The 22,308-nt window shown below is 40.6% G+C and overlaps 2 protein-coding genes across 13 annotated transcripts in view; one reads left to right on the top strand and one right to left on the bottom strand.

Annotated features, from left to right (window-relative positions):
- Positions 1 to 1,852: 1,852 nt before the first annotated feature.
- LOC111598604 (calexcitin-1) lies at positions 1,853 to 11,627 on the top strand. Of its 2 annotated transcripts, XM_023313926.2 has the most exons (5): positions 1,853 to 1,953; positions 7,209 to 7,337; positions 8,306 to 8,358; positions 9,319 to 9,438; positions 11,027 to 11,350. In XM_023313926.2, exons 2-5 carry the CDS (start codon positions 7,280 to 7,282, stop codon positions 11,348 to 11,350), a joined length of 555 nt encoding a protein of 184 aa, XP_023169694.1. In that variant the 5' UTR covers positions 1,853 to 1,953; positions 7,209 to 7,279. The 2 variants fall into 2 exon arrangements, with proteins under 2 accessions (XP_023169694.1, XP_023169704.1); XM_023313936.2 differs by lacking the exon at positions 1,853 to 1,953 and having other exon boundaries at positions 7,280 to 7,337; positions 11,027 to 11,627.
- Positions 11,628 to 14,212: 2,585 nt separating this feature from the next.
- Positions 14,213 to 22,308, bottom strand: part of LOC111598651 (collagen alpha chain CG42342) — a 68,001-nt gene continuing 59,905 nt past the window's right edge. For 3 of the 11 annotated variants that reach the window (XM_023313998.2, XM_023314013.2, XM_023314020.2), the window contains 9 exons: positions 19,886 to 20,248; positions 19,760 to 19,828; positions 19,594 to 19,689; positions 19,489 to 19,533; positions 19,363 to 19,425; positions 16,122 to 16,148; positions 16,010 to 16,063; positions 15,464 to 15,661; positions 14,524 to 15,229 (listed from right to left, as the gene is read on the bottom strand). In XM_023313998.2, the coding sequence (XP_023169766.2) occupies positions 15,062 to 15,229; positions 15,464 to 15,661; positions 16,010 to 16,063; positions 16,122 to 16,148; positions 19,363 to 19,425; positions 19,489 to 19,533; positions 19,594 to 19,689; positions 19,760 to 19,828; positions 19,886 to 20,248 (1,083 nt within the window). In that variant the 3' untranslated portion in view covers positions 14,524 to 15,061. Of the gene's footprint in view, positions 15,230 to 15,463; positions 15,662 to 16,009; positions 16,064 to 16,121; positions 16,149 to 18,218; positions 19,149 to 19,362; positions 19,426 to 19,488; positions 19,534 to 19,593; positions 19,690 to 19,759; positions 19,829 to 19,885; positions 20,249 to 22,308 lie in introns of those variants that run through there. The other 8 variants (XM_023314006.2, XM_023314029.2, XM_023314037.2 and 5 more) reach the window with 4 other exon arrangements.

Below are 22,308 nucleotides of genomic sequence, written 5' to 3'. Positions count from 1 at the left end.
CAACATGAAATAGGTGGACAGCTAAACGCTGACAAAACAAGCAGAAGGAAGGCAAAAACTATGCGAGCATTTAACATGTGGCCGGGGACTGGGACTGGGACTGGGACTGGCCCGGGCCATGTTAATCTGAAAGTGTGTCAATGTCGACATCCGTTTCCTTTTTGCCAAGGCAGCAGCAACAACAGCAGCAGCAGTAGCCGCCTGCCGAAGAGGCAGCTGCACTCATATAGCCACTTGAGATGCAAACAGGTAAACAGGCCACAAATTTAAACATTTGTCTACTCCAACACGCACCGGCGCACACACACCCACACACACATAGACACACCCACACACAGCTGCAGCAGCATTTCGCAGCGGAACGAAATGGAACTCGGCGAAACATTGGTAATACGGTCATCCGCAATAGGCTGCAACAGCCGCAGCGAACGTTTTGGCAACGGAACAAGAAAATGGCGCAGCCTGTGCAATGCTCTTATTGTTATAGTTTTTTTTTTTTTTTTTGGGCTTGCTGTGACAGCACAGCGGGTGCTCTATTCTGTTGGCCAGTTTTTCAAGCTGATAAATTGGCAGCGACATTTCAGCAAGAGTTGACAATTACCAGCGCTTACATGAGCTCATCTACTATATGTGTCTCTGTGTGTGTGTGTGTGTCTGTGTGGCTTGTATAATTAAAAGCAAGAAAAGCAGGCATGAAATTGTTTGGCTTAAATGTCTTTGACTGCCGCTGCAGCCGGCTGGTGGTCCACATTTGGATATGATCGAATGCGAATGAGCCACCACTTTAATTATGCTGCCAAGTGGCACAACTGCAGCTCCATGTGTGTGTGTGTGTGTGAGTGTGTATGAGTCAAGGCTTTTTGTCCAAAACATTTGCACATTTTGATTTGTTGTATTTTGGACCGTGCACTGTGCGAAATGCAGCCACAAAATATGCAATGGAAAAATGGTAATGCGTCTTAAAATATAAGAAATTCATTTTTAAATAAATAAAATGCTACTTAAATAAAATCTTATAATTTTTAAGCAAGTTAAGCAAATTCTATATAATAATTTTCAGTCCATTTTCTCAGCATTTAGTTGCGCTCTTGTCAAGCTTTCTGCTCGTAAATATAAAAAGCATCTGCAACTCAAATAGTTCTTTTCAAACATGTCCATCAAAGCGAGTATCTAATCGCCAGTGTAGAACATTAAATAGTGCTGTGATAAGATTAATCTCTTGGTGTATAAGCAGCAGCTCTCATGATATATGTGTGCTTGTTGTCTTTTAATTACGTACAGTTTAAGCAAATTGAAATCGAATGGAATAATCAAAGATATTTAATTAGACGCTTTAATCTAAATCGAATCGATTGGCTTTCAACAACAAAAAGGAAATCATAATTGAATTAGCAATTTTGTGCAAGAAGTTTAAGCCTTCAAAATTTGAGCAGACACCAAAAATGCCGCATGCTGTCCTGTAATGTTGCACGTGGTAGTCGAAAAATGGACTGCAGACACACACACAGACACAGAGACACACACGCACATACATAGCTCATTGCAGGCAGCAGCGTCAAGTGCAGCGCTGCGTCGACGGCGACGCAGACGCAGACGTTGCGATAAGATAATATGTGTGATGACAAAAAGCACCCAAAGCGACCCACGACGACCACGACGACGGCGATGCCGACGATGCAAACGACGAGGGCTGCCGAAGTTCCGCAACGAGGCAATGGCGTCGGCGTCGACGTCGGTGTTGGCGTCGCAGTCGCCATGGAGTGACTGGCTGTTGCCACTGCTGTTGCTGGCGCTTGGTCGCTTATAAAAGCCGTTGGCTCGGCACGAGCGAGCATCACAAAACATTGAAGCGCGTAGCCGAGCAGTCAAGCCCAGAGTGGAGGCCACATAGAATTCCACATAAGCAGCCGCAGCCGCAGCCACAATCAGAGCCAGAATCAGAGCTAACCAACGGTAAAGTGAAACAATAACAAACGCTGTCGTCGTCGCAGTGTCAGTGTGTTGTGTGTGTGTGAGTTCGTTTGTATTTGTGTTAAGAGTTTCCGTTACTAAAATAATGCCACAATTTCGAAAACATATTTCAAAAACCGACAAAAGAGCAAGAACAAACCCAAAGTAACGAGCACAAGTTCTTCACAAGAACAGGCAGGACACGGATGAAAAACATGGCCAACACAGCAGGAGACCAGTCAAGTAGGCTCTGGTCGTCAAATTTTGTAAGGAACCTGCAGCCCACCTGGCTGGCCTCCCGCCCCGACCAACTTATCGTTGTAAGAGTAGAAAACTTGACAAGTGCAAGAAACGCTGCTTTTGTAATGAATTCATTCAAAGTGTTGGCGGCCAAAGTTTTTTTCTCGAAAAGTTTTCAAAACAAGACAAAAAAAGTGAAAAAAGAAGAAGAAGAGACTACAAATGTATATATGCAAGCGATGCTGCTCAAGGATCCTCGTCCTGCCACATTTTGCCTGGCCAAACATTCTGTGCGCCGCAGGCCTAAACCAGCGCCACGGGCTGTCAATCTTGTTCTCACTCTCTCTCTCTCTCTCTGACCCTGTCTCTCTCGCCATCTGGTGTTCTGTTATTGTCCACTAAATTAAATGTAAATTAATGCAAATTACACGAAATTACTGCAGGCCTCACAATGCAACAACTGCGGCAACTGCAGCTGAATGCAGTTGCAGTGCTGCCCCCAACCGATGGGCTGCATCAAGAGATAAAAAGACTGTCGCTTTGTCTATTATTTTAAATTGGCTGCGCAAATTTGCGGCATCGCAAAAGTAATTAGCGGCCACAGTAACTGTGCCGCAGATAACTACACAGAATCCACATTCCCAAACGGCAACAAAAGCGAGACAGCGATCAGGTTGAGAAATCGGCTCGAATAAAATGCTTAAAAAGTAGAAATATATAATCTCTTAATGTGGCAGGACTAAGAACTTCTAGCAAAATATTAGTTTTGCAACTTTACTAAACAGGAAATGAAAAGGAAATTGTTTATCCATTAACTTTGTTCTGTTGGCAAATCTATTTCTATATATTTTTATAGCTTTCTATATGTTTCTCTATGTGTGTGTATATTAATATACATTTCTAAATATTTCTATATTTTTATATATATTTACATATATTTATATATATACTCTATATATATTTCTCGATATTTGCATATAAATTGCTCTATAGCTCTATATATTTATGTATATGTTTCTATACATACATTTTTATATGCTTCTATATATTTATATATATTTCTGTAAATTTCTATATATTTCTAAAGGTTTCCCAATATTTTTCTATATTTTCATATATATTGTCTTTCTATATAATTCAGTATATTTTTATATGATTCTATAAATTCATTTAAAAGTTCCAAATATTTCTCTTTATTTTCATATATAATATAAATACAATACAGAAATCAATTGTATGTCTTCGTACATTTCGTATATATCTTATACATTTTTAAATTAAATAAATGATTTATCATCTTCGATTGACTAATTGTAGCCAAGAGTCAGGGTTCAAGCCGAGACTCTAATATTGGCTAATTGAAATACTTTAATTATTTCCAGTGACATTTTCAATTTAGATTTTAGATAGAGAAATTCTAATTAAAATGTATGCTTCAAAATATATATAAGAACATTCGAAATTAAGAACTTTGGAGTTAATCAACTATATTAAGTTTGGTAAGAGACATGAATACATGAATCAAATCCATTTAATATAAAAAAGATAAGATTTCACAAGAAAAAATATAAAAAATGCAATCAATATTTTTTGCCATTAAACAATTGGAAATAAGCAACTTCCGAGTTCATATTGTATTGCAGTGAGGTGTGATTTATTTTCACTTAACTGTTAAATTTAAACAATGCTTGATAAATGAGCTACACTGCTCAATAAAGTTGTGCAGAACTTCAGTTTCTCGAATTAAAGCTGAAGTTGCGAAAGCTCAATTTATATGAACTTTGAGGAAAGGCACAGCTCAATACGATGGCAATGTTAATTGATTGAACGAACAGTAAAATTAATGTTCAATCTCAGTTTTTAATTGGCCTGGCAAATACGTGGTTGATGCCGGACTATAACAAAATGCCGATTAAAAATTTTATGGCCTAATATTCGGCCAAATAATTATGGCAGCCATGATAAATGTTAATGGGCAGAGTGCCATAAAACTGACAACAAAAATTGGCACCAGTATTTCCGTTATTGGGCGCTGGAAGTGGGTCTAATTAATGAGCCCAACGGCTAGTCCTTGATTGGGTCCAAGCCAAAGCGAGAGCCGAAGCCACAACCGCAGGCAATGCCATTTCGCGGCTTTTACGCATTCGCGCATGAGTATTGATATTGGTTATTAATGCACAACTTCACAGAGGGCCTCCAAGCATAATGAAGGCATAATTAATACATTTATGTGGGAGTAAGCGCAAGGGCAAGCGTTGGAGGAAGTGGAGTGGAAGTGAGCGCCGGAAATGCGCTGAATTGGTAACAGCGACAAAACAAATTAGAGCACAAACCTTTTTTCCACATACACACGCAAATACATAGATACATTTATTTGCATATGTCGCATTGTCGACCGCACCACGTGGCGTATGCGTAATTTGCAAATGTTTCGCATAAAAGCGCAAATTCAATTTGTGCGCTCATTTAATTATTAATTTTAGCAGTGCATAAAGTACGCATTGGGCTATTAAAAGGCTTAAAATTTCATTTTCAATTTCCATCTGGAATGCAAATGAAAGCCAATTCCATTGGTGACACTTTTGCCTTAATTCCAACTGTTCGAATGGCTTACAGGACGAGCTCGACGTGGCACATGAATAAGCAAAACTGAAATGAACTGAACAGAAAAAAGCAACAAAAGGAAAAATGCTGAATGTAAAGGGAGAATAAGTTTATTCGCTTCGTGTTTCAAATTAAAATGAAAAGCGTATTAAATTCAATTTCATTTATTTACTTTTTCTGCCTCATGCTTTGAGCAAACTGAATCCAATTTTACTTTTGTATTATCAATTTGTTCACACCCTAATAATTGGGTTGAACGTGAACAATTAACAACCTCTGACAGGCAGGTGTTTTCCACGTGTGTGTATGTGTGTGTGACATTCATATTTTATATACTTATTTGACCACATTTAAAATATCTGTTTGTTCGTTAATTATTTACGGCCCTGAATGAAAATGATTTTTGGAAACTATTTTGTTTAACATTAGAAGATAATCTATGCCCAGTTGATTTGATACTTTAATACCTTATTATAATTATTTAATTTATGGCAAAAATATATTAAGTAATAATATTTGGCATATTGGGTATATGAGCTAAAAATGGAGTGAAATAAATGAGTTATCATATGAGATAATGTCGACGCTAATCACTGAAATTAATAATAGCCTATAATGCATGCAGTTCAACTTACTTTGTTGGAGAATCGCATAGAAGTGCTTTTGTTAATTTATATATATTCCGAAGAATTCTGAACTATAAAATATGAGAATCAGTTTGACAAGGAAAGAAATAAGAATGTGTTCAAAATATGATTGATATCAGAATATCTTATTTGCGAATTGCATATATATTCCGAACTTCGATAAATTATAAAATATGAGAATGAGCCTAAATAAGGGAAAGTTACGATAGATAATATTTATGTTTTTAAAGCATAAATATATGTATTAATTTATATATATTCCGATCGTTTATGAACTATAAAAGATGAGATTGAATTTGACTAGGAGACAAATAAGAAGGTACTAAAAAGATAATATTTTTGTTTTTAATGCAAAAATATCAGATTATCTTAATTGAGAATCGCATAGAGGGGTCTGTGTAAATTTAAAGATGTTCACATAAATTTATGTGACTGCATAAAAATGAATATAAACATTTTTGCGCAATTTTGCGAAAGCATCATGAATTTACTATCTCTTCATAGTAATTGTTTTGCCAGCTGCGCTTATTTGCATTAAACTAAAAATCTTGAGGCATAAATATTTATGGACGGCTTAAGAATACATACGTATTTCTTGAGCTGAATGCTTTGCACTGCAATTTAAATATTGATATTAGTTTTGTCATTGTCAACAAAGCGCCTCGACAACTCAACTACTCGACAACTAGACAATTTAAAATTGTTTTTATTGCTATTGCAGCATCTGGCGCTGAGATATGAGCCATTTAATTTAATTTCCAAGGTGCATTATTATAAAGGAAAATTGTGTTGCGCAGTCTTGTCTGTTTTTATGGACATTCCAGTTGCAGTTTGGCTCGCATAGCCCAAAGCTAGCCGAATCCCATCCGCAGCTGCGGTGCTGTGCTGTCTTTGTCGTTGTCGTTGTCGTTGTCGTTGTCATCATGCTCATTGCATTTCGCTTTCCACTTGACATCGTGGCTGCAATTTCCTTGCTGTGAAATTATGCTTCGCTTTGGCTTTGGCTTTAGCTTTGGCATTGCCGTTGCCTTTGCCTTTGCCGCTGTGCGATGAGTTGATAAATAAAACAGCAGACGGTGCAAGGTGATTCGGTTGCCTGGCCACCATAAACTAAAGTAAACAGCCACTGTATGAAGCCCACGGCCACGCCCACACACAGCGATTAACGACATGGGGAAACAAAAGCGAAACAGGCTGTTTAAGGCTGCCAATGACCATGGCCGTGTGTGATGAGGTAGCTGAGCTCTGAGCCGTGGTTCTTACTCGACATGGCATATATTGCTCTGATTCAGCCTCTGGCCTCGTTGACTGTTTGCTTTTGATTGAAGGTTAAATGAGCCATGGCAGGCAGCACTGGCACACTTGCAGTACACCGACCCAGTTTCCCCGCCAATCCGCAGAGCTTTCAGCATTCGCAGTCGCATTCGCATTCGCATTTGCATTGCGCGCATCCTTTGTGCATCCTTAGACAGTCTTATTTTATTTCCTTTGCCTGAATTAGCTGGCATCAACTAAACCAAAAAGAGGGGCAGGCTGTCGCCGAGGCAACCCGTTTTGTGCTCTAACGAATTCTTTCGTTTTATGGCACTGCAGCGGGTCAAAAGATTTAGCTGGCTGACACGCCCGTTTAAGCGTTGCAGCCCCTAATTGAGTGCTCTCTAAATTTGAAGACATTTTCCACTTGCACTGCGTTTTATTTGCCAATTTTTTATTGTTCTTCTCTTTAACGATTTCGTTATCCAATTTTCTCTTCTCGTTTGCTTGCAGCTGTCAACGAGCACGGACGCCAAACTTTAACCCAAACTCCAATTCCAGCTCAAACCAAATAAGCTACAAAAATGTCCATCTCCGATTTCCGCAAGAAGAAGCTGCTGTTCCTGTTCAACGTGTTCTTCGGTAAGTTAAAGCAGTTCAAGGTGATAAATTGACAGACAAAGCTTGCTCCGCTTGAACAATCAATTGAGCTTATAAGCTCTAACCACATACACAGCTGAACTTATTAGAAATTTATTATACGAGCCGGCTAAATATTATTAGGGGCATTCCATTTGCCTACTGAAAGCCGTCTGGCAGCTTGCCAATCAACACAAGTTCACAAACTGTGTAAATATGCAGAGGCATGCTGATGCTGGGAAATGCCTTTGAGAGATTATTTCAAGTGTAACTTTGAAAGTTTCTATTGCTGCAATTCAATTTGCTTGCAGCACGCTGCGTATACGCAATGAATATGCATTCGCTGCAGCTTACCTTAACCCTAACAGAACAATTTAGCAAGTTTGCGCTTGGAAGCTGTTTGGCGCACAAAAGTAGGCAACACATTGTGTTGCTCTCGAGTGCGTTGGCTGGCGAAGGTTGAGTGCTTTTCGATTATGACTAATTGTCAGGTAGTAAACAGTAGAGTGTCGCTTTAGCTGGCCTTTTGGCCAGCTGCCATGGCTGGCAGCAGCTGCAACTGCCATAAAATGCAAGCGCCAAGTGCCAAGCGCTTGACACTGAAACTAGAAGTGGCCATTTGCACACCGTTGCTGTTGCGCTGGCCAATGCAAATGACATGCCCTTGCCCAAATGGCCAGCGGCCAAAGAATGGGCGTCAACGCATAGGCAAGGCGAACAAACTGGACAGGAAGTGCGACTTTTTGCCAGCTGCGCTACCATGAAAACCGTTTAACTTGCATTAATGTTTATTTCCGTTTTTTGCTCTCACTTTCTCTCTTTCTCTGGCGCTCTCGCTCTGTGTGTGCGCTGCTTGTTTCATGTGGACAAATAACCGAACTGACCAACAACCGGACAAAACATGCAAACAATGCAATTCATGCGGAATGCGCATCTCTGCAATGTCCAAAAAAACAACGCTCGGTCAACAGATGTGAACCAAAGCGGCGAAATTGATGTTAAGGACTTCGAGATGGCCATTGAGGTAAGTGCGAGAGCTAAAATATGCCAAAACAAACGTTGCCAAATTCCAATTGCCTCTATCAATGAATATGCAAACCTAAGCATGTGTATCGACCAACAGCTGCATCAATAAAGCAGCAAAAAACTAAATTACCGAAGATTGAATACTCTAGCAAAAGTATAGAAGCTATTAGAATTTATAGAACTATAATTATAACAAAGATCTAGATCAAAGATTCACAACAAAATCGGATATTTTGACATGCATGAGCGATACTTATATGATCTTGGCCCTGGCTCAACAAAGGTATGCATGAGAGCAGAACAGGCTCTGAGGTGTATATGAAATACATGAGGTTAAGAATTTTGTAGTTTTGAGATATATTTAATAGTTAGAAATAAATTCTTGATATATGTGCTGCATTTTGCAGTCCAGTTGCTTTCATATCCAGTCAAACACCACACATACATAGCTAAATACATATCTGTTAAAGCTGAACTACTTATAACTGAACATTAGCACGCCTTACGCTTATAAAAATATGTCAGAAGCTGTAGAATATTCTCACATTCAAAGAAATGATGAACTTCCTTTCCAGGCCAGTTATATTCCTATTGCAATAGTCTTGTGATCTATGAAGCTTCTTAGGCAAAAAGGAATCTATGTTTCCTCATCACCATATCAGCATGCCCGCTCGGTAAGGGCATAGCTGCAACTGCAACAATGTGCATGCTGAAAAGTTGGCTTGCCACTTTTCGGCGCTCTGTTGATTTTGCATGGAATTTTCACTGGTCGTGTTGTGCTTTGTGTTCTTTTATTTTTTTTTGTATTTTTTTTTTTTGGCAATTCACGTTTATTTAGTTTGCTTGTTTTTTTTTTTGTGTTTGTCCAGCTTTTTGTTTATTCAACTCGTAACTGATAACTCAATTTATGCTGACATTTTTTTGGGTATTTTCCGTTGTTGTTATTGTTGCTTTGCAGCGCGTTTGCAAACTGCGCGGTTGGGCAAAGGATACGCCAAAGAACAAGGAGACTTACGATGTTATGATGGAAATTTGGACTGGTCTGCGATCGAAGGCTGACAAGGATAACGATGGCCAGGTGAGCTGACAGTCAGATGGACTGCAACTGCGTGTGTGCGTGTGTGTGGGTGTGTAGACTATAAAAAAAGAGCAACTGCATGTCAAGTGCTTCGTTTTGGGATTGCAGTTCGCCATTTGAATGGCTTCATTGTCAGTGGCAAAAGTGTTGAAATCCATGGACTGCACTCGATGCCATTGTGGCAGCAGTTGACAAGTGGGCTCCACCACACCCACACACACACACCCACACACACCGATTATGTATACATGTTTGTATGCAGCAGCAAACATTACAAAGTCGGTCGCACGCTGCACAGAAGCAACAAAAAAAAAGGACATAAATTTTCTTTTTATTGGCTTGGAGTGTGGTGGGCTGGGCGTGGCTGGCTGTGCGGTTGGGTGGCTCGGGTGGCTGTGTGCCAGTAAGCAAATTCTACATCTACAACAATGGACGGAAATTGAATTGTGAATTATTTGAGCAATGCAGCTGCAGTTCCGGGCCACGACTTCAGTTAGTTTTCTAGGCCGCTGCTCATTACAATTGACAAACTTTATAACCGCTTTGTGCAGCCACAGGAAAGTATCCATAATCAGACTGCGTCTGCACAAATTAAATCATGGCTATAAGCCAGTCGAGTTCCTAATAGAGGAACAAGAGAATTTCCAGCACGAGTAGCAACTGAAGGACAGGTGCTTCAAACGCTGCACCACTAGAGCCACACTTTTGCCGTGCTTTGATTGTGACACAGATAGCAGCAGAAGTTTTTGGCTTTTAGCCAGAAACTTGACGAAGTTTGCTGCAAATAAGCTGAAGTCAACTGTTTGTGGCCTTTGTGCAGTTTTGCTGTTTGGCTTTGTGCTGCCCAGACTTGGATTTATTGTTGTTGCCTTAACTCATTTTACAACCACAACTACACACACATAGGAAGAGGAACACAAAGCAACGACTATGCCTTAAGCTAGGCAGAGACACGGTCAAGGATGTGCCGCCTTTTTGGCATTTCAATTTGGCAACGCACACCACTTAGATGCAATAAACATGAAAAATATGCAGTTAGTCCGACTCGAGGGTGGTTGCGGTCCAGTACGCAGTGTGGCGTGGCGTGGCGTGGGTAGGCCAAACAGGGGCTCAGTCGATTGGCACTGCAATTGATAGCGCTGACCGCACATTGTCTAGTGTTTTGCTTATTTATGGCCACATTAAAACGTGGCCTGACCTCTTATGGCCAAAGTCTTTGACCAAAATTAACGTTTGCTACCAGCTAACAGCCGGTTGGGTCAAGGCGTCACACGTCGCACGTCGCCCTGTGTCCAATTTTGGTCAAGGCGCCGATTGCTGATGTTGCGGTAATTGCCGTTGTTTCGTATGCCACAAAGAAATGCTCATAAACGGTGGGGCATAATGTGCAGGTCGCATAAATTACAGCTCGTATCGCATCAGCACCCCCCGCCCTTGCGTCGCTAGCACCCCCCAGTCGACCATTATGATGTTTTATGAGCAGCTGCCACGCCCACCTGCGGCTAGACGCTTTATGTGCTTTTCAGCGTGCTTTAGGGCGTTACGCATAAATCGAAGGCTTTTAACCCACTCTCGTTGGCTTTTACAGGTCAGCGTGGACGAGTGGTGCAACATGTGGGACGCATACGCCAAGGATCCCAGCAGCGTAATGGACTGGCAGAATACGTACATGAACTTTATGTTCGATTTGGAGGATGCTTCGCATGACGGCGGCATCGATGTGACGGAGTTCACGCTGGTCTGCTCCAGCTATGGCCTGGACAAGAAGGAGTGCGAGGAGGCATTTGCCAAGATGGCCAAGGGCCAGACCGATGTGACTCGCGAGCAGTTTGCCGCCTTGTGGAAGGAGTACTTTGCCGCCGAGGACGCCAATGCGCCCGGCAACTTCATCTTCGGCAAGACCTCGTTCTAACTGCTGTCCGGAAATGCCTGATCGATTATGGCTTCATCACTGATGCTGCAACCAACTAGTAAAATATCAAAATTATTCTATAATTTAAAGCAAAATCAACAGGCAGCTGCAAATTCCATTTCAATTTTGACAATTTGTAGCCCAGTTAACAGTTAGCAGTTAGCAGTTAGCAGTCCCTCAGGCTCTGACGTTGTTTATTAAATGTTGTTATCAACTGTAAACTCAACTTTTGCCCAATTAAATGTTCTAAATTCGTAGCTTAATTAGCTAAATGATAAACGTCTAACTATTTATATTTTATATTCTACATACTAATATATATATATAGTATACGAGTATATATATATATATATATATCTATATATGTATAACTAAATGATATCTCAAAGCTCAATTAGAACAGAATTCGTGTTATCTGTAAACGGAATACTGTTGATGCGTAAATTAAACCAATTAAACTGTCAAATTGTTTTTGTTTGTGTGTGTAGTCGTAGTTTATCGTCCCAATCTCTGGCGTTTAAATATAAATGTAAATGTAAAGTGTTCCAACCAATTACAAACAATAAAAGCTAAACATCTATAACAACGGCACGGCACATTTAATTTGTGGGGCAAGAACCCATTACTTGTTGCTGCTCCACTGGGCGACGCCCCCACTTTGAGTCCTTACGACTACTGCAGCATGGGCACTGCGATAAGATCAGCAATTGGTTGGCAATTTATGAAAATTATAATTTTGTATGGAGCTGCAAATAACCTTCGGCTGCGCTGCATTTGTCGAGCTTGGCTGCACTGCGCAGCGATTTACTGGTCCAATGGGGCGGCTACGTAATTTATGCAGTTGCATGTGTATAGAAGCACTTGCTGTGGTCTTCGACCGCAACGAGCACAGCAGACACGAGAGCTTTGCGGTTAGGTCCTAGCAACTCCAAAAGGAAGTTGCTGCTTGCTTGAAAATAACGGCAAAAGCTTGTTCGCCAAAAGCTGTGCATGCAAAGCTTTGCAGGAGCGAGCTTTTACAGTGGCTTGCCAGATATTCGCGTAACATTTTCCAACCAGGTGGCAGCACTGCGCAGAGCTGAGAAGGTTACGCTCGACATTGCATCGCGCTCTCTGCGCATCAGCAACGGCAACTTTTGAAGTTCGCGCTTTTTGCTGGATTTAAAAGGGAATTTCTTGAAGAGATTATGTGTGTGGGCTAGATTTTTGGCAGAGTACTTTATTTCTGTTTCCTAAAGTTATAAGTGATAGAACTAAAATGCATATAGCAATTAAATATATATTAAAATTCCTAGAGTCTAAGGGGAATTTGGCACCCAAATATAGCATCAGATAACAGTCAAATCGAGAGCACATCTTAAATAAATTTGTTGTGAGTTCCATTCGGTTTAAGTTTTCTTTTATTGAAATTTACTAATATAGTTTGATATTTATAATTTCAAGACATCGACTACTGGCCCCTGCCATGCAGTAACTGGAATTGTTGCTAATTAACCCAGACTAAAAGTATGCAAGGGAAATTTTATGCCCATTGTGGCATGCAGCGAAATCTTTAACTACCAAACTCATTGAGCACCTGTTTGCAGTGCTGTTCGCCTAGTCTATCAGCTGCATTTGTACAGAAATTTAGTGATTCCGCTTGGATACATTATCGCCGATGATTCACGTAAAGAATGAAAATATCGCTTAAGTGCAATGTACATCTAATATTTTTATATATATATTTAGTACAAAAAATATTTTGCTGTATCCAGAACTAAGTTCGTCCAACCCCTAAGAACCTTGCATTGTGATCCGACTGATTCACATCTGCTACTTCTTTTACTATTAGCTCAAAGTTTATGAATTACGACTTAACAGCCTTTTTTACTAACAATATATTGGATTCTCGAATCCCGCTGCATCATCATTATTGATATGCCGGCCCTGAGTTACGAAACTGGAATACAAAGTGAACTGAGCTAACAGGCGAACAGAAAAACCAGTTAGTTGTCCAAAAAGCGAAATGTGCTGAAAATGCGTGGCAGCTGATGATCGCAAATTTCTGTTGCATACTTTCACAGTCAACTGCAGCAGCCTCTCATGCCACCTACTAGGGCTTCGATCTGAAAGAGAAATGACTGCTGAACTCCTTAAATACCTTTTCAATTAATATAATGTAACAATTCTTATGATGAACGATTTCATTTGAGGAGAATATGGATATATGGATATCGGAATGTCTTAATAGAAAAGTCAGTCAGTTACTTTAGGCTCATAAAGATCGAAGAATATGTTTTGATGTTTTGTCTTTCACATATCATAATCAATATTTATATATATGTATCTCTTGAGAGTGAAGCAGATATAAGGCTATGATCACAACACACACAACAATCTGATCATTGTAGACCTTCACTACCAAAGGCACCTATAATGTCAAAATTGTCAATATATAAATAATTTTAGCCGTTTCTGTAAGGGAATTCCACATACATACCATTCAACTTGATATGTATATAGGTAAATAGAACTCGCAGGAATCCCTTTCAATAGTTTATTATTTTCAATGTGAACTCATAGTAATTTCTTTGAAAACTTTTTATATTAAAACACATTTTACTTAAGTTTATTATTTTATACAATTTATTGTTTAGGAAAAAGGTAAAGCCATAAATATAATAGCTATTTTTATAAAATTTGTATATATATATATAAATATTTAATTATTTATTTTATTAATATTCTGATTCGTTGCTTAGAGTAATAGAAAACGTAGTAGAAATAGCAGTAGTATAGTATAGTATAGTAGTAGTAGTAGATACAACGTTACAATTTAAATAGTTATCTGTATATAGATATATATATATATAAGAATACATATATACGTCAGCATGTGGGTGTGCGTGTAAATTAGGACTACAAATAAGTGTAATATTTGTGATTTGTGGTTAGAACTTGAGTTGCAGAAGCAACTTTGCTGTTCTCAAAGATTTTGGCACATATGTACGTTTGAATGATATGTTCTATCATAGCATTGATCGATTTCTATATTAACAATAACAAATTACTAAAATTAAGACCAAAGCGCTTAGATTCGTCTGGATATTGCAGAGCCACGTCCACGACCAAAGCTGAGGCGGGGCGGAGAACGCGTTTGCAGCTGAGGCAATTAGTTTTTTGTTTTTGTGTGCTGCAGCGCGTTCAGCTCGTCCTTGAGCCACGTCTGCCAGTTCTCCTGCTAGGGGCGAAACATATATGTATACCAAAAATGGCCAATTTTGTTACCAAAACAAAAAAAAGGAATGAAACAAAGCCAAGTGTATGTTTCAGCCAGAAATACCAACACCAAGCGAAGCCAGTTACGTTCGATATGTAGCTACGTGTACAGCATTGTAGGTGTGCTCTGTGTGAGTGTGTGTGTTAGAGTGAGGAGTGTGTATGCTAATAGAATCTACTACAGTTAGCCATTAGGGGTAGCAGCCACTCTGCATTGGTTAGCGCTAATTGCATGTGTCAACAGTGAGCGAAACTGAGCCAAGTTAGCAGCGGAAATCGGAAATGCTTAACTAGTCGCCAGTGCGTATATGTCCATCTGCATAAGTGTGTGTGCGTGTGTGTGTGTACGGGTGTGTTTAAGGATCTATTTGCTTTGGTTATGTTTCAGTGTCTGAGTTTGCGTTTGTGTTTGTGTTTGCCCTTTCTCGCTTTTGGGCTTGGCTGTTTCCGTTTTTAGTCATTGTTATGTAAATGTTCCTGATATTCATCATATTCGTTTTCATTATCCTCCGGCTGGTCCTCTTCGTCGTCCTCCTCCTGTTCATAATCGCTGGCATTGCTCTCCGGCTGTGTTACATCCGGCAAGTAATCCTTGTGCATGGGCGTTGAGACGATAGGCTCCTGTGCCATGTGCCATGTGCCGTATGTTCGTTCGGTGAGTGTGTGTGCGTGTGTGCGTATTAGTGTGCAAAAGCAAAAGTTAGTTAAACGAGTTAGTCAGAAAAACAACAAAGGCAACAAAAACAACAAAGCGAAATACGTAGTATAACTGGGCAGTGGCGCATGCAAAGTTCCACGTTTTAGTTTAGCCAATTAGAAAGTGAAATATTTTCGCTTGTTCAAACGCATGCTAACCTTTGGCGGACGCCAGCCGCAGCCAGGCAACGGCAGTCCGTCCACGCCCAGCGGACAGGGCGCATCCAGCCCGGGCACGCCCTGTTCGCCCTTGTCGCCGCGATCTCCTTTACGTCCGCGCTTACCCGGCGGCCCAGCATCGCCGCGTGAGCCCTGCTCGCCACGCGGACCCTCCTGCCCGGGTATACCGTCGGTGCCCTTTGTCGTCGTATGTGTGTGTATGTATAAGTGTGTGTGTTGGTGTGCGTGTGTGTGTATGTGTGTGTGTGTGTGTGTATGTGTGTGTGTGGGTCAAAAAGGTTGATACGTGTGTGGAAGGTTTTTGCATAGATTGAAGACAGTGTACGACGCCAACAAAGAGAGAGAGTTGCATGCAGACAAGATAAAAAAAACATAATAAAAAGAAGAAACACATATTATTCAAATTAGCAACCAAATAAGGTAGATAAACATATATGTATGTGTGTGTGTGAGAGTGTGAGTGTATAGATACATATGTACTACATATAATCAGAGAATTGTCTGTGTGTGTGTGGCTTTACTTACCGGCAACCCTGGATCTCCGCGCTCGCCCTTGTGTCCCGTCTCGCCCTGTGCGCCCTGCAAACAAAGATTTCAGTTAGACAAGGCCAAAAATCCAAGCTGACAGTTAATGTACCTTCATGCCATCCAAGCCAGGCGGACCCTGCATAGAATGAGAGTGAGAGAGATGGGGGAACAGAGAGAGAGAGAGAGAGAGAGGAAAAGCGTTAACAATTGCTTGAGTGAAAGTCGAAAATCTTAACCCAATTTTCGCTGATGTTTGCCCTCTTCCTTCAAAGTTGTATTTACAAATTAGTGTAAACTGGATGTAGTTTGTTTTTTAGTAAAAAACCATCACTTTATTGAAAATGCATAATTAAGATGAAAATGATATTGGTTTCATTAGCCGCTTTACAATTTGTTGCCAAGGCGTTGCCTTTGCTCGGATTAGCGCGAGATGCTCGTAATACTCGTTATGTATTTTGTGAATTATGTCGATTGGCAGACATGCATACATATATAATCTCTCTATGTATATAGACATTAATACACTCAATTACATACGTACATTTATAGATATATATATGACAGATATATATATCAATATATATATATATATATATGTTTTGTTATTTAATTGCAATAATTGGTTTTCATTTTGGTTTTTTTTTCTGTTTTTTTTTTAGTACGTAATTAACGAATGTACACTTACAATTACCGTTAGCAGCTTATGAAGTTAATGTTCAAATTGAAATTGAATAATATAAATTCAAAGTTTGTAAAATTTAAATTTAAATTTAATTTAAGTTAGATGTAATGCTCGCATTGCCGTTAGAACAACATATTGCTAGGGACAGACAATTCATTATTCTAGCCTAGGCATATATAATATGAGACTGGTTAGTTAGAGTTAGGATTGAGAGGGTCAAAGAGGTCAAAGTCGAGTAGAGTTAATAGTGTGAAAATTGGAGTTAAGCGCAATTAGAACTATGCTGCATTAAATATATCAATATAAATATCTTCTTAGTTGACATTTCGTTTTGTTATTTATCTATATACACCTTCAGGTTGGCCAAATCAAAATTGACATGCGAAACTGGTTTGGCTGGCGACGTTGTCGGTTCGCCTTTCCTCATTTAGCGACACACTTAATTGAAAACAAATTGACATATAAATATTCATTTGAAATTGTCCAACACATATTTGAAGCTTCTATTCATAACATGCATATGAATCGGAAATCTTTATTAATTTTTTGTCTATTTTCCATTTATGCAAATGCAGGGCAAGTTTTATCATAGTTCAACGTATCATAGATTTCATTTGCTTTTCCTTTTTCTTTTTTTTTGCACTTTATTTTGTTTTATTATTAATTTTTTTAGCCATTGACTGTTGTTTTAGTTGATATCGCATGCTCGTAATTTATTTATAAAATGTAAATTGTTTTTCATTTTTGTTTTTTGTGTTTGTGTTTGTGATGTGCATTCTGTGTACTCGTTGAGATTGAAAGGTAGATTTGCATTAATTTATTTGAGATGTTCAATGAAACCAATAGGATATATGAGATAAGTTAATTGTTAATGATATTCTCAGTGGCTGAGCACGAATCTGAATGCACTACAAACTGCTATAGGTTGGAGACTATTTGGGTTGGGATATTATTCTGAGGCCGCTTTGTTGTTCACCGGCCCAGCCGATGCAACTGCAGATGCTTTATTGTGCACACATATTCCAATTTTCAATATATATATATATATTATTTGTTGGAGTAGGTATATTTAAATTGTAGCCTAGCTAATTTCAACGCCTTTTGTATTGAAGTTACATTTAACACTGAAAATATGCACAATTGGAAGATAGCTCTTTGTTGTTATGATATTACAATTATTTATGGAGATTCGTTATTCATTACATATATATATATATATATCTATATGTATATATATATATATTGAACAGTTATGCTTTGTTCTGTAGACATAAAACACACATATTTAAACACGATATTCTATACGCAAACATTGAGTCGAATTTCAAAGATTTATATATAGATTTTGTTTTTTTTTTTACAGTTTTACTTATGTTATTTAAAAATTGTGAGTAGTTAGAGTATTTAAATTGTCTGCTGTTTCTTTTTTGTCAAGCACTGAAGCTTTGGCCACCCAATAAATTGAATATACGACAAAACCTCTGGACGGCACCTAAGATAATGCGACAGCAGCAGCAGCAGCAGTGGCAGCAACAGTACTCTAAATTTATATGGACAATGAAATTTATTGATCAATCGAAAAAGCTACTGGCAGCTCGAATTAGGCTGTTGCATCTGGCGTATTGCAGTCCGAGTTTATGTTACTTTCATGTGGCACGGTGCGTATGATTTATGCAACAGTTGTTGCTGCTGCTGCGGCTGCTGCTGCCATTGTTGGCTCTGGCTTAAATGTACTCGCAAATGCGAACAGCACAGCGTCAAATGAAATGCAATTAAAATATTTGCATTGCCCATTTGTTAGCAGGTTGTTAGCTTTAGTTGTTTGCAGAGTTCTCTGTTTGCCCCATCTCGTATATACATACTTAAATACTCAATTTACTGGCTTGATTCAATTGATATTTGTAAATATGTTCGATCGCGAAATAACTATTTCCTTTGTATACATAAATATTTGTGTGGCCTGCTGCTTTGTTAAGTTTCATGTTTGATATGAATACTGTTCTTCATATATCAATAAATTATTTGAGTTTACTTTATTAATTTTTTAATTAAGAAATTAATTTGCATGCGATCTCCTCGTTTTGTGAGTGGCATGCGGCTGATATTTGATACTGGGTTTCACATGTATTATGTACATGGGCGCTTGGTATGTACATACATATACACAGAGCTATATATGACTATATAGATAGACATTAAAACTGAGCGGCTTGTCAGAGCGCTAACACTTTCTATGCATATTTAAATATTCTTTTTTCTTTTCATTTATAATTTCTTCCTTAGAGTTCAGCGTTTTAACTGTGCGCCTCCTGTGCGTTGGTGTGTGTATGTGTGTGTGGGTGAGAGTGTGTGTGTGTGTGAGTATCGCATTTTACTGGAAAGTAGGCGCAATATGTTTGTTATTTGTATTTAGACTGCACTTTTGAGTAAGTTGTATTAGTAGTCGCCCCACACCTGTTCCAGGTAGATGAAAGAGAGAAGGAGAAACACAAGAACACATAAGAAAATGTTAGAGAATTGTTTAGTCACAGCAAAGTTTTTAGCACAAAAATTACCAAACTAAGATGATCAACAACAAATTTTGTAGCAACATAAAAGCCAAACAATCAATTTTTAGTACGCCAATAAAAGGAAGTCATATCAAAGGAGCCCTTAAACTGTCACTTACCGGAATGCCAGCCTTGCCCGCCGGACCGGAGGGTCCCGATTCGCCACGCATGCCCATTGGACCCTGAAATTAAATTACGAACGTTAGAGACACTTCCAAGAGAAGTATGCAAACGCAGCTACTTACGGGTAAGCCCATGGGTCCTTGATCGCCCTTGTGTCCCTTCTCGCCCTGTGCAGAAGATAAGGGAATTAGCTATGGCTGCCAAGGAACGGCACTTTATATACTTACAGGATCACCCTTGCGGCCGTCCAAGCCACGATCGCCCTGTGCTCCAGTGTGTCCGGGCGGGCCCATGGGACCGGGTGGACCAGGTGGTCCGTAAAGCTGTTATGCAGAAGAAGAAGAAGAGAAGTTAAGGACTTCGTGCTAAGGAGCCTTAGAGACAGCTACTCACATATTCAATTGCAGGCATGTGTGGGGCATCGGCCATGCCATCGTCCTGCCTGCGTCGCATTTTGCGGTACTAAAACGTAATCGATTAATAAATATTGATAAGAGTTATCGATTGCTTGCTACTCACCGAATCGCCGCGGTCGCCCTTGTCGCCCTTGACGCCGGGATAGCCTGGTGGTCCTGGTAAGCCCGGAGGGCCCATTAGACCAGGTGGCCCAATATCGCCACGATCGCCCTTTTCACCGGGCGGTCCCTGGTAGCCAGGCAGGCCAGGTGGGCCTTCAATACCTGGCTCACCCGGTAGGCCATCCAGACCACGTGGACCCAGGGAGCCCGGCTCTCCCGGCTCGCCTGCATCGCCCTTGCTGCCGTCACGTCCATCACGCCCGTCCTTGCCCGCGGCGCCCGGTGGTCCGGGTGGACCGCGCAACAGTGTCACGGGCGGATCGTCATAGTCATCCTCCAGCTTGGCGCCGCCGGGTCCAAATAGCTGCTCAAAGCAAAGGCGAATGCAAATGCGTTTGGGAAATAAGGGGGAGATGGAAGAGAGATATGTTGGCAAATTTAGTGAGAAGATTAATTTATGCCACGTGGCGCCGCCCGAGGCGTTGCACGCGCTCGTTCCACACACCCGCACACGCGCTTTGATGGCGCAACAAAAGCGACGCGTAATACGCTGGCATGATAAAATAAAAACACAAAATAAACTTCGTCCCTTGGGGTGGTTGGGTGGTGCGTGGGTGTGTGCGCTAGCTGCGCTGGTGGTGCGAGCTTTTGGTGGCTGCTGTGCCGCAGTGAAAGTCTTTTGTGTGTGCCTCGAAATTGTGTTAAGTGCAAGTCGGAGCCGAGTCGAAGCTCGCTCCACAGCCGCAAACTTAGACAATGCGAGCATAGAAAAACCTTTAAAATCGGCGAGGCAGGGAGGCTGGTGCGAGGGGGTGAAGAGAGAGGGTGGGTGAGTGAAGCGTGGCTTGGTAGTGCGAGTCGAAAATAAAGTCAAGCAGCGACGTGCTTCAAGTGCGAGTGTGCGAGTGTGTGTGTGTGGGTGTGGCGTGTGTGTTTTGTGCATTGCTCTTTGGCTCTTGCTAGGTTGAGTGCCATTGTGTGGGTGTGTGCTTGTGTGTGTGTTTGTGTGTGGGTATTCATGGGTAGTTCCAAAGTGAAAGATAATGAATTGGTTTTTGGGCGCTTCTCAACAAATTCGAAGCGCATTTTCACGAAGTCAATGACGCAACCAAAAAAGTCACACACACACATCTAGTTGCATTTAGAGGCCATTTGCAGCAGCGAAAAGTATTGGGCGTTAAGACAATCGAATTGAGGCTGCAACAGCCGCCCAGTGGCAGCAACAAAGTCTATTACGCAAATGCTAAAGCCCATAAAAAGCAGCAACAATACAAACAGCTCAAGAAAATGGGAAATGGAAATCGTTTACAAGCGTAGCTCACATGTTGTAGCTGCCGCTTAGAGAAAACCATTCAATAGCGATTGAGAGCTTCAAGAATATTAAGCAACATTGTTGCTCAGAGCGCATAGAGCTTGCTCTCTCTCTCCCTCTCTATGTATGTTTTGCATTTGAAAGTTTTTAATGTCCCAGCTAAGATAACCTTCCATATTACTTGGGCTAACGCATAGAAAATAATTAAATTTTATTACAATTTTTTTTTTGCTCCTGCCTCTTGCTCAATGCTTTTTGTTGCCTGAGGAAGTGCCGTACTTACAGATATTAAAAGGCAGCAGCAACAACAACAGCAATAAGGACAACAATAAGATTGCACAACAATGCAAAACGCTTAACACACACACATACACACACGCACACACACATGGAGCATATGCTTAAGTGATGCTACGAAATGGCGGCCGTTCGCTCGCTCAAATGCACAAAAACAAATGAAATGGCGAAGAGAAAACGGAGACAACCGTAGCAGCAGCAACAATAACAACATGGCAAAACTAAAACGTAAGTTGCTCGCTAGCAGGAGGTAGCTGTGGCAGGAGCAACGACCATGACGCCGTCGTGGCTTACCGCAAATGCAGTTGCCAGCGCACGAGTAACTTTTGCCCCTTTATGCACACTCATATAATGCGCAGCTCATCTGCATGTGTGTGTGTCTGTGTGTGTGTGTGTGTGTGTGCGTGCGTGTGTTTGTGTATGTTTGTCGACGCCCAGCTGGCACTTTGTTGCAAGTTTTACAGTTTTATACAATGTTGCCAAAGACTCTGGGGCTTTCTGCCTTTGGGCTCTACTGAATTTCCGCTTCCGCCTGCCGCTGCGCGCCTTTGTTGGGCTTTTAGTGATTAGTCGTCCATTTGCTTGGCAATTAAAACGCTTGAAATTAAGGCGCACGCTTAACTTATGCCCTGCGTGCGGCATTGGCGATAATGAAGGCTCATTCAGCGGGCTTAAGCGCAACACATTTGCCATCAGCCAGCCAGTCAGTCAGTCAGTCGATAAACAAATGCCAGCGACAAATCAACGACAGCAATAAAAAAGAGACATAGGCAGAAACGTATGGGCGAAGGGTTTAAAGGCTTTAAGGAGCCGCC

This window comes from Drosophila hydei, unplaced genomic scaffold, assembly GCF_003285905.1.
Source record: "Drosophila hydei strain 15085-1641.00,03,60 unplaced genomic scaffold, DhydRS2 tig00008119-arrow-pilon, whole genome shotgun sequence".
Taxonomy (NCBI): Eukaryota; Metazoa; Arthropoda; class Insecta; order Diptera; family Drosophilidae; genus Drosophila; species Drosophila hydei.
The sequence above is the reverse complement of the archived record's forward strand: the minus strand, read 5'-3'. Positions and strand labels throughout refer to the sequence as shown.